This window comes from Anopheles nili, chromosome 3, assembly GCF_943737925.1.
Source record: "Anopheles nili chromosome 3, idAnoNiliSN_F5_01, whole genome shotgun sequence".
NCBI classification, from domain to species: Eukaryota; Metazoa; Arthropoda; class Insecta; order Diptera; family Culicidae; genus Anopheles; species Anopheles nili.
The window spans coordinates 62,503,069-62,525,605 of NC_071292.1; the positions used below are offsets into that span (position 1 = coordinate 62,503,069).

Consider the following 22,537-nt stretch of genomic DNA (forward strand, 5'->3'; position numbering starts at 1 on the left):
AGCAAATGGTGGGAGGCAAGCGGTATCATTTCGTTATGGCCATCCATCACAGGTGTCTTGTTAAGTTGTGAAACATTAGCAAAATCATGGAAACGTTCTTGAGCATCTGAAAGCCGACGTTCTCGCAGTGGAATGCCGTACTGCGCGCCATTCGCGATAGCTCCCTTTTTTGGTGAGAAATAATGGTGATTGAACCTTGTAAACGATACGAAATTCACATCACCCATTTTATATCGTACCGTGCTGACCATGCTGCCTTGATCCACCTACGACCACACCTCCCCGCAAAACACAACAACGATCGGTGAAGCATAAATATTTATCCGATCGAATACACACATCTGGTAGCCTTCGATCTACTCCGCCTGAAGCACCCAGGGCGGCAGAAGGTAAATACCTGCCGATCGATTTTACGCTTCCCTCACATGATCGGGATCTAACAGTGAGGGCCTAATTATTTACAAAGAAAAAATCACATGGAGGGGTGGAAATCTGCAACTCACCCACTTTTCCCCTCCGGTGAGGAAACCTCCATAAGAGGAGAGTGTTGCCTTTTCGACGGATATGGAATTCATATGCGATTTGGGGAGGAGGAGGGGAGCAAAGAGAAGAGAAGGGTGTTGGAGATGGATGGTGTCGGAATCATGATCATGTGGTGATCTTGGCACCAGTCTAGCAACAAGCGGCGATCGACAGAAACGCGCGCCCGATCGTTTCGTATCAATTGCCCAAATAAGGCCGCAAATAAAAAACTCGCCCAACTCCGACCACTGATGTGCAGCAACACCTGCACCCGATGGGAGGAGTTGTGTTTCGAAGCGATCTGTGTGGCTTGTTCCATGGATTCTCATGCACGCACACGCAACTCATTACTGATGGTGCAATGTTGGGACAGACACACGTTATGGGGGCGTTGCTTAACGACTTGAAAGCATTTCACGTGTCATTCAAACAATGATGGCCTGTTCTTCCTCTTTTCTCCGATGCGCAGCCATTTGCATTTTGCGGATTCATCCAAGACAACGCACTCACAGAAACGGCTTAGAAACGCGTGCACCAATCGAACGTGATTGTCAAAACACAGCCGAAAGCAGATGGTGCTTGGAGGTCGTCGGTTGTAATTATCAATCTCCGTGCTGGATACGATAACCGACAGCATGGGAAACGCTGTTTGGTCACTCTCGCGTGCACGCACACGCTCGCGAACACAAACTTTACGCGCAGCGACTTCGAAGGCGACTACTACACGATCGACAAACTACTGCTGCTAGTAGATCGGTTCGGTAGCGCTGAAACTCAACCGCGGCGTGAGTTACGCCGGGTGCTAGAGCGTGAGTGAATCTCAACTCTCGAGAGGCGGTACGGACAGGCAGAGAGTGTGAGTGCACCACTACGGTAGCATAAGTGAACGTTGATAGACGATCACCCAATTTTGTTTTTGCTGCGACGGGATTTATCGCCCTTGCAAGTGATCGCGCTTTTCGTAGCGGAACGTTGAGATCGAGATAAAATTCAACCAAAACGGGGGGAATTTAATTATCGGCTCTTATTAATCTTGACACTTGCAAGCTCGACAGCAAGCAACGGAGAGTAAAGCATGATTCCCAAGGGCACACACTCAAGCACCTGACCTATGAAACGGCGTCTGGAAGGACCTTGAGACGATTAAGTAGTATTCATCCCGGTAGTGGACTTGAAGTATAATTGCATCGGATCCCTGCACACTTGCCACCTCGTCATCCTGCCCTCGTTTCCTTCGGGCCTTCCCGTGCTCGTTTCAAGGTGGGTTCAGGTTTAACATTTTCGCCACCCCCATCGACACCTGCCGTCTGTCCTCGACCGCAAAAAAGGGCCATCCATCGGACGTGCGTCGTCGTGGCAGTTAGGTGACGTATATAACCTTGCCATCACCGGACCATCAGTGTCCACACAGCTGATCCTTCTGGTGGTGTCTCCAGCTACCCACGCAGCAGGCCCATTAATTGCTTTTAAATTCGTACACCCAACCTAACCGGCTCGTGTGACACCGTACCCGGGGTCAGCTTCCGTCGTGTGACCGGCTCTTGAGCCTTCCGTACCTCGTCACATTTCGTCCACAAAACATTAAACACGGGCCCCGTGCACGAAAAGGAAGTCAAGGTTAGCGTAGAGAGCCGCTGGGTGCGTCTTTAACGTGTTGCAACGACCCTGCCCTGCGCACGAGATGGTCAGAAAAGAAGATTCTTGGGAGAAGGTTTCGTGTCAAAACGAGCGTCTGCCTTTCTGTCGTTTGAGCAACAAGCAAAGCAAGCGGACAGGATTATCGACAGCACAGTTTCGGCTGTGGGGCTGAGCAGGAGACGGAGAAGAACCGTCGAACGTCCGTCGAACGATTATGGGCCACCGATGTACGGGCAGAGATATATGATGGACATTAGGCAGGCATTGAGTTGACAGCAGATGTGAGTTGAGTCAGATCCTACGACGGTTCTACGTCAAACGCCCAAGGACACTACCGTTGAAGAAAAAATAGGAAAAAAGAAAAACATCTCCTAAAAACCCGAGCACACGCTGAAGGGTGTGTTATGCGGCCGTTAAGACAGAGTTCAGACAACTACTCGGTATTTATTTTTTTGGAAGTAACGGTTTCCACCTCGATCAGGTGATAGCACCTACAGGCCATGGGAAACCCCCAATAAACACATTGTACGACGCTTCCCGGAACGGTGGAAATTCCGACGAAAAGATTAAACCCCAACAAACCTCCATCGATCGCGAAGATCTGGCTTCATTCTACATCACACCTCGGCGGACGAGTCATACCGGCACCTTTCCTGTCCCTTACTGATGGATCCCGCCCCCGGTTGGTGTCGAGGTGTGTGTCGTCGCTGCCGGGATTAAATTTAGAAATGATGCACTCGGGACGCGGATGCATGGTTTGCCGGCGACGAATGGCTATGCGTCGGTTCGTTCGTCCGGGAGCTGTCGACGCATCTGCACCCAGGCTTAGGTTTTCGGCGAATCTTCCTGCATTCGAAGCACCGAAAAAAAATACACACGCAACCTAAGCAAATGGCGCATCGTTGATTGAAATACCCGGCGCAATCAATCATCATTGAGAAGCAAATATTTGCCCTAAAGACAGCATGTTTGAGTTTTCCGTGTAGTAAACGGCTTTTAATACTGGTTCGTGTTGCACCATTTCAATTACTTTTTTCAACAATATTAAGCAACGCAAATCAGGTTGCATTTACAAATACGTCAGGTGCTCTCGTGCGGAAATGATGCCAATGCCTATATTAATTGTGTGTTGTTTATTTCATCAAGCAGCATTTCGTTTTTGCTTTCTTTATCCGCTATTTTTAAGTGCTAGTGCACAAGTTTCAAGACACTGGTGGATAAGTGCCAGGTCGTGCGGTACGTGTAAGGATTCACCATCGCAGACGGTTCCGCAACGCGGCTCCTTGGGAAATCACACACACACACACTTGGCGCGGCTTAACACGGTGCTTTCGCGAGCAATTACTTTCAAGCGAAGCGCAACGCGAAAGCGAGCGAACAACAAGTGGTCTGTCTAATTTCATGTAACGCACACCCACCAGCCTACGAATAGATTCGGCTGGACATGGATGATTTTCCTAAACCTTCCTCCAACGAGCTCAATTCACCGGAAAATCCATCCCAAGTCCAAGAGGGGTATTCGATGCACCACACTTAGCAGGTTGCAGATGAGGCGATGGAAGCCAACCACAAGGACGCACCGGGAGATGGGGGAGATAAAATAACAGTGACCACACATTTGCTACTTTGGCCTGAAAATTAATACCGTTAGTTCATGTCGGGGGGACCGTAAGCTAGCCTGGCTTGTAGCATTCGTAAGCCATTTAGCTGGATGGGAAGCGTCAAAATGCAACGCAAACGGCCGGCACGTGGAAATGGTACGGGGCACCAGGCGTCTCCATCAGTGTGGGGGAAGGTCGATTACGTCGTAAATTGTATCGCATGACGGTAGAATTCGATCCTAACCTCACCTCCATGTCGAAGTACCGTTGCGATCCGTATCCAGTAAGGTCAGCTGACCCCAGCGGGGCCCATACGTTATTTCGATTATTTTAATACATCCTAGAATAGAACTCATTGCAAGCTAAAAATATCCGATCGGGACGGCAGTACATGGTCGGATCGGTGAAAGCGGCACGTTATTGTTGTTTTCCTTTCCGATGTGTAATAGAACAACACGAATGGAAATAAATTTGCACTAACGACCCATAACATCACGTCCGGTGTAATTAATTGCAACGGTAAACCAATAAACGATTTTATAAGCGCACGTGCTGCATGAACGCCATTGAACTCCCTGCCGTACCTACGAAACTTGAATGTTTCTCGTGATTGTTCTCATTCAATAAGCTGCGAATTTAGATTTTTTTTAGTGCTAAATGGTGCAGGTCCAAATACATAAATGTCAGCTAAAGAAGCGAGACATACATATGGCACTTGAAACACGAAACGAAACCCCAAAGTTATGACGTCAATCTGCCGGTAATGAAGTCAACTTGCTGGCACTTCCGTCGACGATTAGTTGCCACCGTTTGGGTGATGAAACAGGTTCACGTGCCTTGACACATCGACTACTCGCCGCATGAGTCATCGAGAATGCCGCTTCCAATGCCACGACGATTGGTTCCCCTTAAAAAACAATCGATTGGCAATCGAACTAAAAAAAGAATCAATCTTCCTAAAATAGAATGCTGCCCGTTTTTGTCGAGTTGAGTTTTTTTTGTGGCCCCACCAGTGGAGTGTAGCTGAATCCTTTTTTCTCCCATTTTAACAAGCAATACCATGCTTGTCACTAGTCGTGACAACTACGTCGACTTTTCCCTTCTACCGACAGTATGCCTCAGTTACGACACTGCAGGACGCATGAACGGATGAACGGGATAGCTAGAGAAGGGTAGGTCATGCTCTTCTTTTCCTTAAATACACGCGGTGACAATTTTAGAACAGCAGCTCCAAGTTAGCCGTAAGAAGCGAAAGTGTTCGCCGACCGCTTGCTAAAATGAGCAGCCGTAGTTCATTGCACTGGTCTAGCGTTGCTGGCAAACAGGCCATCCCTTCGCTCAGGGCGTGGTATAATTACGACATGTACTCTCTTCAAATGTCTTGTCATATGTCCACGCATAGGTCAAGAAACTCACCCGCCTGGTGCGTGATCGTACACGCTAGACTGGATGGAGTTCCTTCGGCGTATTATATCCGCTTGCAAGCAAACTAGATCGTATTTAGGTGAGAAACAACGTTCTCCATCAATGCAACCCAAAAAACTTATGGATTTTCATTCCATAATTTTGCGTGTTTTACGGGTAATTAACGCTCGAAACCTGTTTCAGCTGTGCCCCTGCAGTGATTCCTAAAAAATCCATCCTTAGCCTAATGGACGACTGCAGTTCAAGGAGTACAGTGCGCACGATCAGATCAACGTCGTCACATTCGAAAGGACAAAGCGCCTTGCACAGGCACGCTAGCCAGCTCCGCAACCCGGCTGGCGACATCTAGTCTGACTCTATTTATAAAACACATTTATCATCATCTTCGGAGAGTGCGACCCCCTCTTCGTGTCCTTGCTTTTCATGGTTTGGATTATTCGCAGCAGCTCTGTCCCGCGAAGCAGTCCCGCAAAAGCGCGATCATTTACAAGCAAAAAACTCTCCTGCTCAATTTGAGACGATTCGGCTACGGATGAACCCTATTCACACTCGATGGAGACGCATGGTGGTTTAATTGGGAAAACCAACGATTGATTGACGTCGTTGAGAGCGCGGGGACGCGGAATCAGCGCATAAATCAGGTAGACGACAGACAGACAAGCGCGATACATGTGTTTTGCAAATATTGGCGTCTGCCCGTCTGCGTTTGGTTATCGCATTGGAGGACAGAGACTACAGAAGACGGTTAAGTATATCTCGCATATATGAATTGAACATAACATAGAACACTAATATTCGATCGTACGTACATAAACAATTCCGTGAATCTTTCCCAATGAGTTTACTGTGCATAATATGAGTAAGTAAACAGATACGCACCTCTTTTTCTTCTCCATCGACGGGAGAATCTTGCCTATCGGGATCAAGATCCTGTAAGGTAAAAAAACGCATGCTTAAAGTTGCAATCCGATTGCTTGAGGATGGCGTACGCCATTGCCACGATACTTACCTCCATTCCAACGGTAACAACGCCGGTTGAACGACGTTTCTGTCGCCGACGTCGCTGGATAACCGCCTGCGTTGCCTGTGCCGTGCTACGATTGTCATTCTCCTTGTCGTTCTCCTTATTGTCTTCGCCGCCTACCGCAGAACCAGTCGACTTCGGTGGCCGTCGCAGATGCAGCAGTGAACTAGTATCACCGCCAGCAGCAGTAGCAGCCGTAGGTTGTTCCGTCGATGAAGCGCCACCCGGCACACGGTTGTACTGTTCTCCGGCGGCCAGGGGACGAGAACCAGTGACGCTGGAGCTGCTCGTCGATCCCGTGGTAGTAGTAGAATCGCCATTTTGCTGTTGCGCCCTCCGTTGGGCTAGTGCGGAGGAGGAAGTGAGCTTAGCAGTGCCCAAACCGTGCTCTGCCGCTTGATTACCGGCGGCTGATTCGTACGATGCCGACGACGACTGTGTGGCGGCATTCGGTGTGGACGCATCTTCCAGTTTGAACTGCAACCAGAGACACACATGAAACGGAAAGATGCAATTTTTTCCCTTTGTTCACTGAGCGTAGTCAATTGCGTCCTATCTCACAAGTTTGTAATCGATGTTACAGGAAATATACGGGAGAAGATGTGTTTGAGGTACGGTGATTTGATAATGGTGTAAATTTTACAGTTCGACAAATACAATACAAATACAAACATTATCATCATTATTCTAAGAAATATGAATTCTAACTTGACACCATTTCTGAGACACATGCTCGAAGAAGACAACCATAATAATTTAAACATTCTTCAGCTGCAATACACAAAGCAACACAGACACATACGTTATATCAAAAGCACAAATTTACGTTTAAAATGTGAATAAAATTTAAGGAAAAAGAAAAAAAAAATCTTAATGGCTACTGTATTTTCTTTTTTTTCTGTACTAAACAAAAAAAACTTAAATCCCAGGTCACATGATGCGTATAAAGATCTTCCGGAAGCTAGTGGTCCCTGTAAAACTATTCCTTTTTTATATCCTTGTAACTTATAACCAAGCGTATGTGTAGATTAAAGCAACACAAAGCAGATGTCCTTTGCCCTAAAGCCACACAACAAACACGCGCACACAAACACACGCACATACACGCTTACCTTGCTGCCACCGTCCACCTTCAACCGCCACGAGGGTCTCCGTTCGGCAGTTGCAGCCGCCATCGCAGCGGAATCGGCCTTCCGCAGCGTCGGTGACGCCGGCGGAACAGCAGCAGCACTCGTGGCACTATTGTCCGCAGGTGCATTCGGGCTGCTGCCGTTCCCTTCGCCACCGCTACTTGTTACCCGGGATGTAAGATGGCTGTCCAGATCGCCATCCGCTACGGCCGCGATGGCGTACTTGTTTGCCTCGTGGCGCAGCTTTTCGGCCAATGTTAGTGAGTTGGCGTTATCGATATCGAACAGTGAACGTTTAGTGTAGGTTGCGGCTGTGTTGTGGTTGTTGTTAGAGGATACACTGGTGTTGATGTTGGAGGTGGTGGTGGTGGTGGGGACGGTACTACTATCGCTATTACTCACGACACCACCCGCTCCGGACGATGTTCGGATGGTGGCTGAGGTCGCAACTCCTCCGGCAGGGTGTTCCGGAGAGATCATCGCCATAGCCTCATCGTTGGAGAAAGCCACGGTTCTGTGAGCCGTTTTGTAGCCATCTGTTCCGGCAACTGTAGGCACGTGGAACGTTGCCGAAACGGCAGGAACATCACCAGCAATGGCTCCACTCAGCAGCTCGCCACTTTCTTTGGAGTTGGTAACGTTCGTCCTCGGGCTACTAGGTGAGATCTGCCGCACCGGAGCACTGATCGTGTACGATACCGTCACTTTACTGTCGTCCTCTTCCTCGTCCTGTTCCGGAACACTCCGGCGCCGTCTCCTAACCTCACTTCCTCCACCGCCAGCATCACCACCGTCCTCGATGCCTGTTCCTGGAGCGGCTATCGTGAAGCTGGCAGAAACCGCCACCTCTTCTGCGGTCTGCTCACTGCGGGGTGCCTTTCCGGCACCGCTACTGGCGTCACTGGCGGCAGATGATGCCGTGGAAGGAACGTGATGGCTGCTACTTTGCTGCTGATCGGTGCTTCCGCCAACCGACGGCACGCGGTCGTTCACGGATACGGATCCAAACGACGATGTGTCGATGTTGGATGAGAGAGAAGCAGAGGATGATAATGGGGATGATGGTGTCGTGGTTGCAGTCGCGGTCGCAGATGCCATTGTGTCGCTCTGTTAATGTCAGAGTTAATATAGGATCGTTTTATGTACATTTGTGATTACATCAACCAATTGCATAAACTTCCTTCTTAACCTATTCTCTGTTTCGTGTGCTTCACTAGATCCATTTACTCATGGCTGCTAAAAGCAAACTAGTGCGTGTTGAGAATTAGAGTGCGCTGATTAGCTACAACAATTTTTGATTCCTGTATCAATCTTCCAAACTTCGATGCTAAAAAGAATTTAAAGTAGCACATCTTGGCAACTTTCACAATTTAATCCCATCACCATAACCGATCAAAGGCAAAATAAAACGAAATAAAACAAAGCAGAAGCTTTTGGATAAAAAATCTCGCATTCGAAAAAAACGTAACAAATTATTCACCCTTAAATAAAACGTAACTAAACATAACAAAGCTAATTTGTACCCCGCGTCAATGAATACTTACCACCAAAACAGGCTAATTGAAAAAATGAAATTCCCTTTAAAGCATAGTTAACAAAAGAAACAACACAAACGTTTCTCCAAATACCACGCGCATACCGACACGCTCGAAACAAACCACACACACGCAAATAAATCTATTTTTACATATCAATAGACCCTAGATTAATCCTAGTCTGTTTGCTTTTACTACTAAAAGATCCTATCAGATTTCATGTTCTGTATGTTCTTCTTCTTATCAGGCACTATTGTCCTTCCACACATACGAGTATTTTTGTTACTGACGTCTTTGAACTATATACCGACCAAAGCATCTTCTTTTTACCTCGTTGGCAGCTCCTGTAGCGTTGTTCTTCTTCTTCACCAACTGTTCGGCGCTCTTGATCTCGTCAAGAGTGACGCCCTGGGTCGAGCGACGAGTCTCTCGTACACGCTTGGCATGGGCCTTCCGTTGAGTTTCGCTTTCTTCATCCCGCGTCGGTGGTACGAATGATCTGAGAGATTTAAAGAACAGAGGAAAACGCAAACTCATCAGCGGTCAGGCAAATTGGCAAAAAGGATATAACACTACATCCGTTAAGTACGCAGAGGGTTAAGAAAGGACACAAAACAAATGTTGAATGAACGGGCAAAGCCGTATCAGCAGGCAAATCAACGTTTTTTCTTGGTGTAGGATGAGCTGATTTGTTGTTGTAAGTAAGATCTCGTGTTAATTAAGGACCGCGGATTACTACAATCGCAAATCAAACATTTTTTAAGAGTATTTTTGTGTGTTAATCGCACGTTTGCACCGTACATGCATGCTACGTGCAATGGGCCGTACAGATCTCGCTTAAGGACATTCGTAAACTTTATTTTACACTATCGACACGAAGAAACCATCCTTCCGATTGAACGACGGGAGAGAAAAAGAGGAAGGACATTGGTACGTTATGCAGATAATCGAGCTGATTAAAATAGAAAAAACCGATGCAATTTACGCCTCTCTCCTCATTCGCTATGTTTTCACACAATGCACACAACACTGATAAGAACAACAACAACAAAAAAGCAGCCGAGCTCATTTTACATATGGCTCTCGGGTGTCGCGGATTTACTTGAAAAAGTTTTTGAAAATATTGCCCGGCGACAGCTTGTGCGACGATGGGCTGGTTACATTCGGTGACGGTGGCTGTGCCCCTGCCGCCACCGCTGGCACAGCAGACGATGGAATTACATTCTTCACTTGTGCCGGTTCCTCGAACGGCGGTGTCTCTTTCGACGCTTCCGCGCTGGTACGACCGTTTCCGGGTCGACCGTCTCGTCCTTGCTCGTGTGATTGCTGCTGTTCCGGCGGCTGAGGTTGCTCCTGTAGCTGCTGCTGTCTCTTCTCGTTGAGTGAGGAGAGAAATTTATTACGCTCATTATTGATCTTCGTCTTCTGGGCCTGCTCAATGTATTTGCGATTGAGTTCGAACAGGCTGTGATTTTTGTTGGCATCAGCACCGGTGCCGTTGTTGTTGAGCGTGAGAGTGACCTCAGTAAGATCGGCACGACTCGAGCCACCTACGGGCGTCTGATCGGTGACATTATTGGCGCTGATCGTTTGCGGCGATTTGCGCACCACTTCCGGTTGATCCTCGTACCGTTTCCAGTACCGATCAGCATACATGTTGGTGCTACTGTTGTCAGTGTTGCTGTTCGCGATGGTATTTTTGTTGATGTTCGTGGTGGTGTTGATGGTGGGTATGAAGCTGCAAGATGATGAAGATGTTCGCGACAATACAAGCCGGCCCCCCCATGAAGGGTGGTTCATTTCATACACAAAATCGAAATTCACGCGCGATGTACCATGAAAATATTCGTGGAATAAAATATTACGTTCGATGAATGGCATGTGAAGCGTGAAAATTGGGGTTTCATATCAGGAAAAACAACAAAACTTCTCTCTCTTCTACCATGAGTCTGCCATTCTACCGAAACATACGTGGCCAATTGAGAAGATCAACGTTTGTACCTACTTTCACATGATCCAATTTCTTACCTTCTGATCTGTCCGGCAGTGGGTGTAGTTGTTGGTGTTCCGGAAGGACTGATCGGTGGCGAGACGGTGGCGGATGTAGCAGTAGCACTGCCGGTTGTTGACTGATTCACAGCGGTCGTCGTGCCTGTTGCTGATTGATTGGTTGTGCCGGAAGTAAGCCCAACCGGCGGTCCAACCGCTGCGGACGGGGTTGTCGTTGTATTTCCCAGCACCAAATTGCTGGTTGTTTTCCTAAGAAGCAGAGCAAAACGAGCGTAAACGTTAGCTAAATTAGCTTAAACCAACCAACTACTCTACTTCCAATCTACTGGATACGCATTACGAAAGTATATCATTCCACAAATCAAAGAAACAAAGCACATTCGGTAGGGTAGTTTTACAAGTTTGTAAGCAAACATTATTGATAAGCGCTTGCAAATGAGATAAATAGTCGGTGTGATTTAAAATAAACAGAAACCATAGCTTTAGTAGGTATAGAAATAAACATTGTCTGTTACCTTAACGTTCGATGATCCTTCAGTGAAGCCGATCGCTGCACCAAATAGGACGACACGTTAGTTGCCGGTGTCGTAGTCGTAGTAGTGGCAGTGTTGTTATTGTTGCTGCCAATGTTGTTCGCGGTGGTACTAGTTTTAGTGTTATTAGGCGTCGATGGTAGGATCGTGTGAGGACATGAGTTAGCCTGTATCCGCGCTCGCAGCTCTGCGTACTTCTGGTAGAACCTGTGATAGCGCGCACGTATTGTATACGATCATTCGTACGCCATTGTTGCATTAAGTGTGATAGGTGTGACACCATTCGGATGAGGTTCCAATCCAGTTCATGATGTTCCCGAAAGACGATATAACCGCAGCACGTTCAGTTCGGTTACGATTGTGAATGTTGTGAGTAATGTAGTTGTGCAGAGTAGCATGATGCGCAGGATACAACCGGCCATTTTCGGTAGTTTTGTGTCAGTACGCAACAACCAGAGGTGCCATTGGAAGTATTTTTGTTTAATGTTTGTTCACAGGTCACATTCACAATTAGGTGCCGATAAGTAGTGTGAAACACGAGGTGTTAAACGATTAGAAAACATAAGCCATTAATAAGAAGAATAAAACAGTTTAACAGAAGAAGAGTTTAAGACTTATCAGTTAATAGAAAAATGATTGACACGTTATCACGCACAATCACAATATCATATTTTTTTTTTAATAGAGCATGAATGTTGATAGTTGCTATTACACAAGTATAAAATAAACTGTAGAAATCAAACATGCATAGCTACTCTTTTCGCTTGACGAAAGCTTCGATTTTGACTCGATATAAATATCCTTAATTGTTTATCTTGGAATAAATTTGAACATTTAAACATTTAAAATCATAAATAGGCAACCAAAATTAATATAGAAACGAAATAGCAAAACCAAAACACACATAAAATACAAATACACACACATGAAAAAAACAACAATTCTACGATACTCACTTTTCATCGTTCTCGAAACTCTGGGTCCTCCGCAGTATCACATCCGGTTCGGTTGGTTGGTTTTCTTTTTCCGAAACTTCTGAATACCAGAAACACAGCCGAAATTAGCCACCAATTGACGTACGTTAGGAGGAAGAAAAAACCAAACAAAAAATACCAATTAGCAAAATTTGTGATACTTGATGCTACGTATCATCAAATGTGGTATGGATTTTTTTATGAGTGTATTTTACGCGAAATGGTCAACCCGTAGCGGATGTCTAGAATATACAATTGTGGGATCTCAAAACCAGCGAAAATGTATTGCGAATGTTTGAGCTTTTTTCTTCAATAAAAATAAAATAGCAATATTATTACGCATGAGTATGGACAGCAGTACAAAGTGGCAACGGTATCCACCACGAGCACCAAATTTGCCAATTCTCTGCATGCTGCTGAAAAAAAAGCAAAATTGGAACGAGCATTTGTTGGAGCAAAACAATAACTGATGGCGCAACATGTTAAATTACGGCACAGCAACATGTTCAAAGCGTGAGGCGAATGTGGCAGCAAATATACCCAACAATTATGCGAATGACAAAACAAACAGAGTAAGAGTAACACAAATTTTGATATGAATTATACGGCAGCAAGATGAAGCAGTAAATAGCAGTGTGCCCAACGCACGTAATTCCTTCCTAGGCCCAAAAAGGAACGAATCGTACTACGATGAAACGTACGGGCAATGAATTCCGAAATATGTAACGAAAAACACAAGACAGCAGAAACAAATGGCAGCGACATGAACGAAGTATGAAACGGGAGTGAACAGAACGGAACATTACGGTTGCGTTTGGATGCGAAATAGAGGTTAGCGTAGTCGATTTCATCCGTCGATCGTGGAGGCGCAGCTGCAGGCTCTTCATGCTCGTAGAACTGGCGTGGGACGGGTGTCGGGACGGCACGCTGCCTACGCCATGGGGCCGTTGGTGGAGGAGGATTGCTGGCCGGGGTTGCCGGCGGTGGCACCTGTGTCCTCACGCTAGCAGGAGGTGCCGAATCGGTGGCGCGAGGTTTTGGCACTACAATCTGACCAGTTAGAGCAATGGGCTCTGGGCGCGAGATGATCGGCACCGGCCGTGGTCTCAGTTCATCTACGGCAAGTGTACGATGATAGCCCCACCATCATGAGAAGCCCCAACATCACAACGATCACAATGATTATATCGTTAGATACGGGGTTTACATCACAATAGAAGAAGAAGAAAGAATACGACTCATTTAAGAACAAGTGTAATAGCAGCAGAATAGCGCGAAGGCAGACGTAAGCAACCATACTAAACCAAACTAAAGATTGAATAATTAATTGGTTAATATTAACACACCACAAACCAAATGTCAACGGCATGGCTAGCGTTAAGTAGCTCTATCTTTGCATCATATTTGCTTGTCTTTCTTTTTTTAGTTCTTTTATAAAAATTATTACGGTTTTTATCAAATAGAATTATTAATTTTGCACTTAATAAATGTCTCAACATTTCAAGAAACATTTCAAGATTATCAATTAAACAAAAACTGACTGTATTTTTAATAAGCTCAAATTACCAAATTCATATCGTAACACCAGCATAAATATTGCAATAATGATGCAAACATGCCCATAAAAATTAAATGCACTACAAGTCTAAAGTTTATCACAGTCCAGAAAAGCGTATGCGTTCGGATCAACCACGCACGTCCTTAAGTTGCAGTCTATTTCTTGGGGTGCACTAATAAGCGAAGAAGCAGTGCGCGTTTGTGGATGTGTATATGGGTTTTGATTGAGCTGAGACGATCATATTACAACAATCTACGGTAATGTCATGTACATCGCATCATCGAAAAAAAATATCCTATCCTATCCAGCAATTGACTTCCCCGATCGCTACGCCTTTCCGAATCTGTGATTGTTAGGATTGCAGAAGAATTTGAAAGAAATACTATGTTTTAAAACCAACGCTATTTAAAGACCAATTCAACACAACTGGGCGAAACCAACGATGTCAATTAATTACAAATCAAAACAAATCAAAGAAAATCAAAACAGAACGAACTTGCGCGCAGTTCTAAGGCAACGACAAACGAAAGGGAAACAACACTAATGCCAGCCTCGGTTTGGCCACGTCCAAGCAGGCCACACGAACAGAGATCGTTCCGAGGCTATCTTGGGATTGGCAGGCCAATCTGTACCTGTTTCGGACTCGGTCAGACTACTATCGGCGGAAGGATTCGAGGAAGAGTACGGTTCCGACGACACGCTGACATTGTCTTCTTCATCTCCTTCGTCTTCGTTTTCCGTTTCGACATTCTCTTCATTATCTTTATCTACACCCACTCGCACAGCTTGTGATAATACTCGTTGATACGGAGATCGGTGCGATAAAGCATCCATCGAATCGGTGACATCCTGCGCAGGACTCGGGTGTTTCTTCTCATTTGATACGATCTCCTTCTGCTCTTCATCTTCTTCTGCATCCTCATCCTCTTCTTCCTCCTCCTGCTCCTCCTCCTCCTCCTCTTCCTCCTCTTCCACCACCACTTCTTCCTCCATGGGCTCCTCGTCTACCGTATCATCAGGCGTCTCCTCCTTCTCCTCTTCATCTTTTTCATCTGATTCTTCTTGTTCTTCTGGTTCTTCTGGCACTTCGGGTTCTTGTTGCTCTTCATCGTCGTCGTCGTGGCCGACGGCGACGAGTCCAACTGTTGCGAATCCATATCCAGGGGTCCAGCAGGCGCGTGATTGAGGGGGGTTTTTAAGGGAATCATATTGACTTAACAAGATACACTTTACACAGTAGAACTCAATAGGGGCATACCAGCGAGAGCGAAAAGATGAATGAGACAGAAGACGTTCAATCCATCAAATGTCAAGATTGGAAAGGATCAGGACAACGCATGTGTCGGTGTTAAAATTGATTTTTGTTTATCCAAACCAAGCGAATCTCAGCGAACGGATAGTGAGAGTAGTGTAAGAAGCCAGCAGTGTGTTTTGGTGTTCGAATGGAGACAGATAATCGCTTCGGTAGCTTTTTTTGCTTCTTCCAATTGATCATTCTCATCGCAACACCAAGCAAGCTTGCGACGATATCGCCACGAATCTTACGGTGTGGCAATGCTCAAATTCCAACAATTGGAAATAGAAAGTGATCAACGCCATTGATAGACAACAGAGAACTTAATCGAACGAGGTAAAAGGGTGCGATAGAAATAGAGACAGAGGCAGGGCGCGAGTGGAATTTTCGTGCAACAGAAGATGGTGAGATTTATGCACGACATGATCCGATCGACTTATAAACCTACCTTCCTTCTCCTTGTTGCTGTCGATCGGTTTCATCTCAACCCGAATCACCTTTGTCGGAGTTTCCGTATTATTTTCAAAATTGTCCGTAATTCTGTTGTGGTCAGGTCAATGTACCGGAAAGCAGAAAATAAGAATGATTTAATTACAAAACCGTACTGTAACGATATAACCATTGCCACAGAGCAATCGGCACATACCTATGGCCGTGACTAGGTGGTCGGCGCTTCGTGCGCTTCGCGTTCTTCCGGGCGTCTTTCAGCATCGATACGATATCGTCCTGGGCGATGTCGATCGCCTGCTGACCGCTGTAGTTCAGAATGTCGATGTCGGCACTGGCGTTCAGCAGCATCTGTGTGGCTTCCTTCTGGCCCCAGTATGCGGCCGCATGCAGTGGCGTCCAACCGTCCACATCCTGCCGGTCGATATCACCCCGGCCCTCAAGCAATAGTTTCAGCACGCCGATATAGCCCTTGCCGGCCGCAACATGGATCGCAGTGGCACCTGTCTTCGGGTGCGGCTTATCACAATCAGAACTGTCCGTGCGGAGCCATTTGGTCGCGTCGCAAAGCATGATGCGCTCCTCCGCCTGACGCGCCTCTTCGCAATCGATCTCCTGCTCATCGAGGTGATGCTGTATGAGGTCCTCCATGGCGTCTGAGTTGGCCAGATCCACCGCCAGCTCTCCATCGCTGTTGATTGACGCTAAATCTGCACCGTTCTCTATTAGGTAGCGTGCTATGCTTATAAATCTGTAAACGAAGAAACGAGCCATGTTAGTGTTTTCTTAGCGACTGCACGGGATCCTTGCTACTAACCCGCATGAGGCTGTTGCGTGGAGTGGTGTCCATCCTTCGTTGTCCTTTCGGTTGACGTCGGCGCCTTTCTGTACTAGAAACTCCACCATATCCAGATTATCATCTATGCAGGCCTAATTAGAAAAAAATATAGAAAAACGAAGATCATTTATTAGTCACCTAGTATATGGACATCTTGTAGAGATGGAACAGATTTTGCGAAAATCATCATTATTTTCACGGTCTTCATTTGATATGCAACAAAAAAACAACTCATGACCTTTTCCGAGTACCGCCATGAATGTAGATTATTGCAGGCGACCAGCTAAATTGGAAAATTATGAACGTAGTGTTCTATAAATATTCTTTCTCCACCCCAATGGTACCCAAACCGCAGCAAAACGACCAAAGGTTTTACAGTCTGTGAGATAGACAATTTCCTTCGAAAAACTCTCTCACCCTCCCTTTAGGATACATAAAAAGCATCTACTCTTCTTTGAAAGCATTTCCCCCATACCGGACGATCTGTGAAAGTTAAAAATGAATATGAAAAAATAAGGAGCATTCAACATCGCTATCTGCAATATATGGCAACCGGCTGGCGGTCGTTTCGGTTGTTTTCCTGCATACGCGCCTTCCCTTTCAGTTGGCCACGCTGACGGACGTCCCCCGAAACGGGTGCCAAGCGAATTTCGTCAAGGTTAATTGTAATTTTCATGCGGGGAAAATTATGGATTTCCACATCGACCCGAATCCACCCGGCCCACGGTTATTCTGGCAACCGGATGTCGTGAGGTAAGAGGATGAGCACATGTAAGCTCTTTTTATGAACCACCCCAAAAACACCAACCGCTACTCAAAACGGTCCACCCGATTCCACAGGATGATCTTAAGCGAGCAGGCGTCCTAATCGCGAACCAAGGCCGGCTCGTAAATCCAATATCGAGAGCAGGCAACGCGGCCAAACGGGAAACCAGCAGACTTCAACCACACCACGCGAGGCATGCTAAAATAGCCAGAGGACCAACCGCAAAGAAGAACACGCACGCGCGAGCTCGTGGGACGCAGGATGCCGTTGGGTTGTGAGAAGGCGGGAAAAACCTTGGAAAACCTCTGACGTCAATCCTTCGTAACACGGTGGTCGCCGGCGGTAGCCGGCACAGCACGGGTCCAATATTATTAGTGCTCGGTAACGCTCTTCTGCCACCGGGATTTGCTTACGGTTGTGATCCGCGCGCCCAAGCAGGATCGTGCTATGAACGAACGATCGATTAATTCGACGACTTGCACGTACGGGCAGGAGAGCCGCAAAAAAGATCTGTAGTCCAGACTTTCTAAAAAAGGTCCACATGAGGAATTAGGAACAAACAACGTTTTTATAGCCGCCATTTAAGTGGAGGGAAATTCGATGTTTCAAAAAGTACGCATGTTCTTTTGAAAGGGAAGGCGACACAGAAAAAATAAACGTTCGTTCTATAAAAACACACCATACCTCGTGCAATAAAAAAACCACCTCTTTCATCATATTTTAAGGTATTGCAAGGACATGGCCTCTCCCGTGTATAAAATTCGAATTGGACGGATTGAAACGAGGTTAAAAACACTTAGGCTGCAATGATCCATGTGCCGGAACGGAAAAGTTGTTTCTTGTAGTTGAAATCATAAAAATACAGCAACACAAGATGCAACAAACCCATAGAAAAAGGGTGCACAAAAAACTCCTACACTTGTTGCATTCCGACATCGCCATTCTGATTCCCGCGGGAAATTGCCATTCCGATTACGTTTCTTTTATTTCTCTTCTCTCTCTCTCACCCAGCAACGTTTGGTCCCTGAGGTGGGAATTCGGGTTGGTCTCAAGCTAGGGGCAATCATTCACCACCTAGTCGCAACCTCCTTCCATTCCGCGATCATGATGTGATTCTAGCGGTACATACGTGACCCTTCGTTGTCTCTCAAAAGCCCCTCCAAGGCACCCTGCCGAGCACAGGTGTTGCTTAAAGACTTAATTTTCCCCGTCCAGGCTTGGCTGGCTGCTCCTGCAACCGAACGCAACGATGAACAATTTTGTTTCATGCTCCCTTGAGGGCCCTGTCTTGTCTAGGCGTAAAGGGTGCAATTGAACGCACGAACCAAACGGCAAGAACGATCTTGTGCGACCGAGTGACGATGACGGGAATACAATTAATCTGGCAGGCCCTTTTGCGGATAGGGGAGCCCACCCGTTGGCCGGGGCGATTTACTGCAATAATAAGTGCACACGGAGTTAGCCAATCGCGAACGATAACGCTGTTGGTTCTTAGGGCTGCAGGCAGGAACCCTTGCAACCTCCAACCACCCCACCGTACAGCTCTCGTGGGGCACCTTCGTTAGCGTGAAGCCACTGCGCTGTTTTATGATACAGTTGCTGTTTTTGTTGCGTACGAAATTTTCTCACGTCTTCGGTGACTGCACACGGCGCGAAACTGTAACCTACCGAACCCCTACCACCCTCGTTCGCATCTCTGCTGCCCTTCTCGGCTCTAAATGCCACCCCTTTACGCGCAGCATCATCCCCACCCTTGACACTTTGCTTCTCCGCAAGCGCCACGAATGCTGCCGCTGGATTAGACCGCTAAACCTGGCTGAAAAGGGGGATGGTGAAGCGAGAAACGTCGAGCTGCACGCACAGAATGAATCAAAACCCATCACCGAATGGGGCAAAATTGAAGGGAAAAAAAGAAAAAGAAACCAACGCGTTCTCGCGTAAAGCTGCATAACGGTGCGTAACGTATCGTAGCGACAGAGGGTCAGGGGATGGGAAAAGGAGGAGTGTAAAAATCGAAAGCGAAACACGACAAAACGTGAAAAAGCGTCTCTCCTTCTCCACATCTTCCCTCCTCCCTCCAGCAAGCTGTCCGCCATGGATCTAAATCAAATAAACTATCGGCCCCCGCTAGGCATGATGATAAGCAGACAACCTGGCACAGAGCCACACAAAACAGGAAGATAGGGAAAGAAGCATGGTGGAAAAAGAAAAGAAAAGCCCCCAGAGGACAGACAGGTTGCGCACGGATCGAACGCAACAGGGGGAAACCAACCGCGTGAAAAGAAAAGCACTTCGCGCGCCTACAATCATAACAAGAGGCGCGAATATGCGCGTCTTTCATGCGTGTGTCATAAAATGTGGCAAGAAAAAAAAGCCCCACAACCACTACATAACATCTTCCATTTTTCCTTTTTGTTTACAAGCTCCTTTTTATGCTTTTTCTGTGTGCCAACAGCGACTGGACACGAGCGAACAACAGGACGACGTTGGGCGCGCTTGCTGGTGACGTTGGCCCATCATCGGTTTGCCTTCAAACCACGACGCGCCTGGGACCTGTCATAAATTGTAGGCTTTAGAGGTCTGCAGAGCGGTAGGCTCACTCGAAAAAGCACCTTCTCAAGTTGCGCACCCTTATTCCAGCCCGGTGACGGCAACGACTCGTGAGGGTTTGTTTTTTTTTTATTTTGCCTGTCCCTTGGATCGTACACCAGATGGAAGCTTTTACAGAACAGGGTGGGGGTTGGGTTCTTCAACCAAACGACAGGGACCTGCCCTGCAGCCACAAGTTGCGCATACAGCAAATGGGCGGTTCAAAGCAACACAAGTAATACGTGTCTGCAGAAGTACGATCGAGAGAGAGAAAGAGAGAGCGAGAGAATGCACCACCTTCACCACCCCAAAACCGAGACGCGCCTGAGAAGTGATCTACACGTACAAACAACAGCAACAACAACGAAACAACAACAAAAAACACGCCACTAAACTGGGCAGGCATAAAAAGATTAGCAACGCTTCTGGGTTTATATTGGCGGCAATCGAAAGCTCTCCCTCGGATCGTTTCGCGGATCGTTTCCGATCGCATCGTGCTCCTTCTGGTTGGCATTTGCTGTCTTGCTCTTGCACGTGACGAGCATCGTGCCCCGCGGTTTCGTCCCGCGGTAAAAAGGGGATTTATTATCGATTAGCGACAGTTTGGTAGGCTTAAATCTGACACAAAGTACCAGAAGCTCTTTTCAGCGCCGCCCGACTGCAGCAGCAGTCAGTGGCTGGTGAAGTGCAGGACCAATATCTCGTTCGATGGTCGTTTCTCTCGCCGAAGGTGGGTCTTATTTCCACCTACAAGTGGCCCCGGGTGTCTGTGATGGTAGGCACTATGTGAATTGGTGCCACCGGTGCCTTCTGTTCGTCTCTTGAGAAGTCGTTCGATCGGGTGGAGAGAGACGATTTATGCGACACGGATTGTGCCGACCGGGTATTTTTTTGTTTTGTTTTTTTTTTGGTTGGGAGAGCAGCAACAACGGGTTGCCGCAAAAAAAAAGAAAAATCAAACAGCAACCACCGTCGGGGGATGCCAGCCGATACGCGCGCAACCATAAATAGTTAAACGGTAGCCAATTGATTAATCGACAAATTATTGGTTCGGGTTTCTTTTTGTCGTCGTTGTTTTGCCTTCAACTTCAACTTGCCGGATGGCAAAATGAAACCCCTAAAGCATCTTCAATTGTGCTTGGTAGAGGAGAACAGAATGAGCCGATTCGGAAGAAACACATGGCCCAGAGGCATGGCCGATCGAATGTTCTGATGTTTGCCAAAAATTTTACAACCACCACGCTCTCGTTCATCGTCATAATCGACACAAATAGAGCCCGTTACCACCCGAAGCAGCTTATAGGGCGCCCCCATCGTAGGCCAACTTTCCCGCAGCAGTTATATTTACGATGCAAATGCTGCATATTAGCCTGTCTTGCGGAAGTTCACCATACCCCCTAAACAGCTCACAACCATATGTGGCCAATTTATGGCCGGTCGTATTTGGGGTTGAAGCACAGCGCAGCATCCTTCGAGAGGGATGCATTTTAAGGGGGTGGTTTTCGACGTTGGCAACAGGCCAACATTTGGACATTTGATCGAATGTTCGTGATGAAGTGCAACGGGAGATAATTTTATTTTGCATACACTCACAGCTCAGCCCGAAACGAGCAGCTAAATAGATGAAGATCAAATGACGGTGATCGAGCGATTTGTCAACCCTTCACGTAATTTGATAATGCAAACGGATCGTATAAATCGTTCCACAACGACGTTTAATGTTATTTAAATTACTTTTTTGTCCGCTTCTGTAAGTGAATCATGATTATTACCCAAGATGTGGTTAAAACCCACCGCCATGATTCCCAACTTGGCCCACGGGACGCGGGAAAGTGCTCCTGAGCTGAATCACATCACATTAGACCGTCGGGGGGGTGCGACCTCACACGGAAGCCAAATGGTCAAAGAAGGCAAACAATCAAACGGCTATAACAATAAAAATAAACTCCAACCATTACCGCGCACAACCCACCGGTGGGGCTATAAATATATAGAAACGCTTGCAGGCCTCGGTACCAGGCTGACAGCAAAACGCTGGACATATTGTGCGGAATTTGGAGCATTACGCGAACCAATATTGCGAACGTTTCTGTCTCGGCAAGGGATGTGTGCGTAGGTGTGGGGGCCTTTCTTTACGATCACTGCTGCGAAAGCCGCAATGCACAAAATGCACAACCCGGACAAGCAACCTTTGAGTATCGCAGGCGATTAGGCACGAAGGCGGAGATTTACTCGGCTAGAGAAGGAGCTCACGAGTGCCCAAGAAATATTTGTTTCGTCCCCCAAAAAAAAATAAATACATTCTAACCCAACCTCATGCGTACTGTGCGGAATATGTCCCACGAGCTAATCGAGGGAAGTATGGTAAAGTACCGCCCAAGACTCTGCCATTAAAATCCACATCCAGATGCTTTTCCAGCCCAGCACGCCCCACGAGTGGCTGCAAAAGCACCAATACTACACTACTGCCATTCGCTTTACGCCCCTGGGTGTAGAGATCGCGGGGACCCACCCGAGCAGATGCATTTAGCCGTTTTATTTTTGAATGCATTCTCTCTTTCGCGCTTTCATTCTTCGCACACGCTACCACCCGTGGCTAAAGACGGGGAGGGTTGACTTAGAAGCCGCCTTATGCACAGTGAACGATTCGTGA

At 46.9% G+C, this 22,537-nt stretch overlaps 1 protein-coding gene across 2 annotated transcripts in view; it reads right to left on the reverse strand.

Moving 5' to 3' along the window:
- The window catches only part of LOC128723626 (protein phosphatase 1 regulatory subunit 12A), a 55,242-nt gene that overhangs the window by 6,437 nt on the left and 26,268 nt on the right, over window positions 1-22,537 (reverse strand). Inside the window, exons 2-15 of one of the 2 annotated variants that reach the window (XM_053817385.1) lie at window positions 16,509-16,621; window positions 15,891-16,442; window positions 15,693-15,784; window positions 14,583-15,092; window positions 13,199-13,507; window positions 12,375-12,453; window positions 11,401-11,625; window positions 10,904-11,134; window positions 9,978-10,613; window positions 9,206-9,374; window positions 7,874-8,447; window positions 7,323-7,792; window positions 6,196-6,687; window positions 6,066-6,116 (exon numbers count right to left, since the gene is read on the reverse strand). In XM_053817385.1, the coding sequence (XP_053673360.1) occupies window positions 6,066-6,116; window positions 6,196-6,687; window positions 7,323-7,792; window positions 7,874-8,447; window positions 9,206-9,374; window positions 9,978-10,613; window positions 10,904-11,134; window positions 11,401-11,625; window positions 12,375-12,453; window positions 13,199-13,507; window positions 14,583-15,092; window positions 15,693-15,784; window positions 15,891-16,442; window positions 16,509-16,621 (4,503 nt within the window). The remainder of the gene's footprint in view (window positions 1-6,065; window positions 6,117-6,195; window positions 6,688-7,322; window positions 7,793-7,873; window positions 8,448-9,205; window positions 9,375-9,977; window positions 10,614-10,903; window positions 11,135-11,400; window positions 11,626-12,374; window positions 12,454-13,198; window positions 13,508-14,582; window positions 15,093-15,692; window positions 15,785-15,890; window positions 16,443-16,508; window positions 16,622-22,537) is intronic. The other variant, XM_053817386.1, reaches the window with a different exon arrangement.